Source organism: Zea mays, chromosome 2, assembly GCF_902167145.1.
Source record: "Zea mays cultivar B73 chromosome 2, Zm-B73-REFERENCE-NAM-5.0, whole genome shotgun sequence".
NCBI lineage: Eukaryota > Viridiplantae > Streptophyta > Magnoliopsida > Poales > Poaceae > Zea > Zea mays.
In genome coordinates this window covers 234,445,437-234,450,572 of record NC_050097.1, presented here as the reverse complement: position 1 = coordinate 234,450,572, position 5,136 = coordinate 234,445,437, and the positions used below count along the sequence as shown (strand labels likewise).

Below are 5,136 nucleotides of genomic sequence, written 5' to 3'. Positions count from 1 at the left end.
ATATGGCTAGTGGAGGGTATAAATACCCCACCCCACCAAAACTAACCGTTGCACAACTGTGCTGCGCACGGACGCACCAGACAGTCTGGTGTGCCACCGGTGCGCCAGCTGTACACTCCCAACGGCTAGTTCTGACAATTAGCCGTTGCTGTGGAGTTGCGCATGGTTTGAGGAACCACTCCATCCAAAATAAGGTGGTGTATCATGAATCCATTCGTTAAATTTGGTAGGTTGACCTCATTTCTTATATTAGTATTAACTAATTAACTATGAAGAATAAGATGGTGATGGATCAATTCATTTATTACACAAACTAAATAAAAAGTGAGGAGCGAGAAGACGACGGAGTCGCTCATTTGTAGGGATGCTGTGCTCTGTTTGTTTTCTTATCTGCTTAACTCCACATTCTGAATGATATCCCGACGCGATCACCTGGCGAGCCTTTTTATTTAGCCCAGTCAATATCTCACCGTGACAAGTTTTGGAGGCGGGACAAATTGGGCCTACTAATTATCACAGCCCAGTAAAAACCCACACCACCCATCCACAAAACCCGAAACCCCGTGTGCTTTCTAGTTTCTCTCCCGTATAAACCCTTGACCGGGAGACGGAAAACCCCAACGCCGGCAAGAACCGCCCCTCGCAAGCAATCGCTTGCTCGTCGCGCTCGAATCCCGTAAGCCCCTAGCCCAGCTCCTACCGGAACCTGCGGGTCGCTGTCCTTCCGCGCGGTTTCTCGCAAAGCTCCGGTCGTTTTCTTTGTCGGCTTTCTTGAAGCAGCCGCGTTGCGGGGTTTTCGTGTCGTTTTCCAGGCGCGTTCGCGGGAGCGGCGAGGAGGAGGAGGAGCATGGCCGGGAAGGGAGGAGGGAAGTCGCTGGTCGCCGCGAAGATAGCGGCTGGCATGGACAAGGACAAGAAGTCGCCGGTCAACCGCTCCGCGCGCGCCGGCCTCCATGTCGCCGCCCCCCTCTCTTTCTCCGCTCGCTTGTTCTTGTTTTGCTCGTAGCTCCGCTTCGTCCCACCCTTGTCGCGACGAGGGCTCGTTTCGTTCTTGGGCGTGACGTACGCGCGCGTGCTGCTTTCTGTGCGTTCTTTATCATACGGGGTGTGGGTTGTTGGCGCGGCCTGCCGTGTCCGCTTGGAGTGGAAAGCGTGTTCGTTGTTCTCTTTTCAAGAGATTTGGCTTCTTCTTCTTCTTTTGGTTTGGGCCATTTCTTTTGTTAGTTTGCGTAGCAGTCAGGCGTCGGCCTGGAACTCTTGAAGTAGAGCATTCATTCACGTGCTGATCATGTATATCTGCTGGTTTATTTGGTGCATGAATGAGCTATTATCTACGTTGCGCCTGGGGACAAAGCAGATAATGTTGTGTGCTAACAACAGATACTAGTGCTTATTTCAGTGTTCCATTCAGATTATATGCTACAGAAGTGTTATATTATATATCTTGGTTCCAAATATAAAATCCATGTCTGTTGTTTGTCATGTGAATTAAGCTGATCATAATCGTGCTGATATTGTGAATGAATTCCATGCAGTTCCCTGTGGGACGCATCCACCGCCACCTGAAGGATAGCGCACAGGCCGGCGAGCGGGTGGGGGCGACGGCGGCCGTGTACGCGGCGGCCGTCCTGGAGTACCTGACGGCGGAGATCATGGAGCTGGCCGGGAACGCGTGCAGGGACCTCAAGGTGAAGCGCATCACCCCGCGGCACCTCCAGCTGGCGGTACGCGGGGACGAGGAGCTGGACACCCTGATCAAGGCCACCATCGCCGGCGGCGGCGTCATCCCCCACATCCACAGGGAGCTCATCGACAAGGCTGCCTAGGAATGACGAAGGAGCAAGCAGTCTGAGAAAAAAACCTGAGAACCAAGTAGTACCATGAACCTCTTGTGGGTGGCTTCGCTCTTGTTGCGTTGTCAATCTGCTGATACATACACATTTCTCAAAAATAGAGGCGGGCACTCGCCGCTTCATGCTCCCTTGGATGGTTGTTCTTTTCATCCATCAGCTGAACCCAGCTGATCATCCCGGTCAGCATTGAGAATTGGTCTGTGCATGAACTTAATCGATAAACAGTCAAAGAGCTCACCCTTTTTACTCTACCATTGACGAAGAACGTTATCTATGTGTTAAACATTCATTGCACGCAATTCTTTGAAAAGCAAGATTGCTTCATCAGAGCATCTGTTTTTAAAAAGTCCTCTGATAACTGTGCTGTATGATACTAATTAAATACTGCAACTAAATGGTTAATAGAAATTAGTAAAATATGTGAAGATAAAACACATCACCCTTAATGGAGTTTTCACACGATTTTCAAAACCTTGGAAACGAGTTGACATGGTTTCATTCACGTGAAACCAATTTCATCCCATAAAACTCATTTATCTTAAATATTATTCTTTATCATCTAAAACTATTCCATATCATTTAAAACGTTATATATATGAAACTACCACCGTGAATACCCTAATCAGGTGCAGAAGAGGGCATCCGTCGATTCAGACAGCTGAGCTGTGGTTACTGCTCCAATGTATCACCATGAATGGCTGCAGAGAACACTCCAATCCAAATTCAAATACGGATTCAGGATTCTGACGCAAAACTGGCTACCTCGCTTCCCTCCTCGTCGCCCGCCTCGGCGAAACCGATGCCGCGCGCGGGGTCATCGACGCTGCCTCCGCCTCCCAATACGCGACGCCGCTCCTCCACAACGCCATGCTCCGTGGCTACCTCTCCCTGGGCCTCCCGCGCGAGGCCGCCGCGCTCCTCCGCGCCATGCTCGCGTCCGGCTCCTGCGCGCCCGACCCGTACACGTACCACCTCGCCGCCACGGTCTGCGCGCGCGCCCCCCGGACCTCGGCCTAGGTCGCCGCGGCCTGTGGGATCGCTGCTTCCGACCTCCTGGTGGCCACTGCGCTCATCGGGAGGCATGCCGAGGCCGGGGACATGGGCGCCGCGTGCAGGGTGTTGGACGGAATGCCGCACCGGGACGGCGTGGCGTGGGACGCCGTTATTGGTGGGTATGCGCGAGCGGGGCGCCTGGCCGAGGCTGTGGAGCTGTTTGGCATGATGAGGTCTGCAGATGGAGCGTGTGCGTGGCCGACCGAGGCGACGCTTGTGAGCTTGGTTTCCGGTTATGCCGGGTTCGGTTCTTGGAAGGGTCGTTGTATGATGCATGCGCGCTGTGGTTAAGTCTGGCTTTTTCAGCACAGCCTCTTCGTTTCCAATGCTCTCCCAGAGATGTATGCAGAGTTGGGTTGTTTGAGTGAGGCATTGTTGGTGTTCCAGCAGATGGAGATGAAGGATTCTGTGACTTGGAGTTCGATGATTGGTTAGATGTGACGTGGTTGCATGGAATGCCCTGATCAAAGCCTATGGACAGCTAGGACTAGGGGAAAAAGGGGCGTCTGTCCCATGGTTGAGGGATGGCGAAAAAGAAAAGGCGAAAAGCTCCCTGGGCCGGGGCTCCGTCTTCTCCGCGCGTCCCTGTACATGTTGCGCACGGAGCGTCCCATGGTGTCTCCGTTGGGCCGACGTCTGCTGCTCGTTTTGAGGCCCAAGGTAAGTGTGCGCCTGCTTGTTTCGCGTCTTCGGTTTCTTGATCGGGTTGGAGTCAGGGGATTACGCCGCTCGTCTCAACCCTAGCCCATTCGTCGTGGGTTCTTCCTCCTGCCGCGTCTCCTGGCTCTGCGATTCCCAAGTCGAGGTTAGGGTTTCCTGCTGACTTTGTGGGTTCGCACTCTTTCCCTCACTGCGCCGCCTTCCTCTCGCGTCTTTGGTCGCTCCCTGTCTCCACTCGATCTGGTTTTCATGGTGGTTGGTGCGTAACTTCCCTGCGCTCACCGGTGTCTGAAGAAGAGTGGCCTCGGTTGGGGTCTGGAGCTGTCCGTAGTAGCAAGATTCTTGGCGGGATGGATCCGAAGAACAAGAACATCCCCAATCCCTCTTGGAATCGTTGGGGACAAAAGGATTCTGCCCAAGGTTCCCAATCTTGGAACCGTAACCGCAACATGAGTTGGAGATTGAAGCCGCAGGCTGGAAAATCTGACCCTCAGGATGGATTGATGTCTTCTTCATCTGGAGATGGCATTCAATCAGGTAATCACATCTTATCTCCATCTTCTTTGAAGAAAGAAATTGATCCGGCTCGTCCCGCTTTTTGCCAAAAATGTGGGGTTGAAGGGCATCATGCTAGAAATTGTTTCAATACTTTATGGTGTGATATTTGTCGCAAGGATACTCATGTCACATCAAGATGTGTGCTACCAAAACAGAGCAAACCGAATATGCCCATAGTAGGCATGGCTGCTGATGGTCTTGGGTTCTATCTCTCTCACTTTGCTAAACCTATTTCCAAAAAACCAAAGAGGGTTTTCATTGGATTGGTTAAGGTGATTGAGGGTTTAGTATCTGCTGATGATTTGGCGAAAGACTTTGGTTTCCATTTTCCCTGGGGTAAATCTTGGAAGGCTACAAAGTGCCACTCTGGTTTCTTAATGCAATTCCCCTCTCAAGAACGTCTTGATGAGATGATAAGCTTTCCTGAACTTAAGATGAAGATGTCTGGTGCTAAGATAGTAGTTGTCCCATGGAGTTCTCGTGCTAAACCTAAATCTAGGTTACATACTGCATGGATAGTTGCTGAGAATGTCCCTGAAGAATTACAAAATTATCAGTCAATTTGTGAAATTGGTTCCATGATTGGGGCTGTTGAGGAAGTTGATCTTATGTCTTTGGATTCCGAGGATATTGTGCGCTTTAAAGTCCATATTAAGAGTGTGGCTATGATCCCGCCAGTTGTTGAAGTGGCTGTGAAACCTTTTCTATATGACATATATTTCAGAATTGAATCCATTAGCGATGAAGGATGGAATGATGATACAATTAATCTGGGTAAGAGAGCCTCTGTTGATATCCATGGGATAAATGATCCGGTGTTTGACAAATCTGGGAAAAACCTAGAAATGATGATGAAGGCTGTGATGAAGACCCAATACCTAATCTTAAGGTGGGTGAGACCTCCTCCCAAGGCAAAGAATATCTTAAAAAATCAGAAGCTTTCATGGAAAGCCCTAAAAATTTTTTAGGTGATGCTATGAGATTGGAAGATCTTAGTGATGAGAAAGTTGAT

At 50.4% G+C, this 5,136-nt stretch overlaps 1 protein-coding gene across 1 annotated transcript; it reads left to right on the top strand.

The window, feature by feature from the left end:
* Positions 1-594: 594 nt before the first annotated feature.
* On the top strand, positions 595-2,133 carry LOC100383617 (Histone H2A). Its single transcript, NM_001176265.1, has 3 exons — positions 595-676; positions 813-955; positions 1,536-2,133. The coding sequence occupies exons 2-3, from the start codon at positions 848-850 to the stop codon at positions 1,824-1,826; spliced, it is 399 nt and encodes a 132-aa protein (NP_001169736.1). The 5' UTR covers positions 595-676; positions 813-847; the 3' UTR covers positions 1,827-2,133.
* Positions 2,134-5,136: the final 3,003 nt, after the last annotated feature.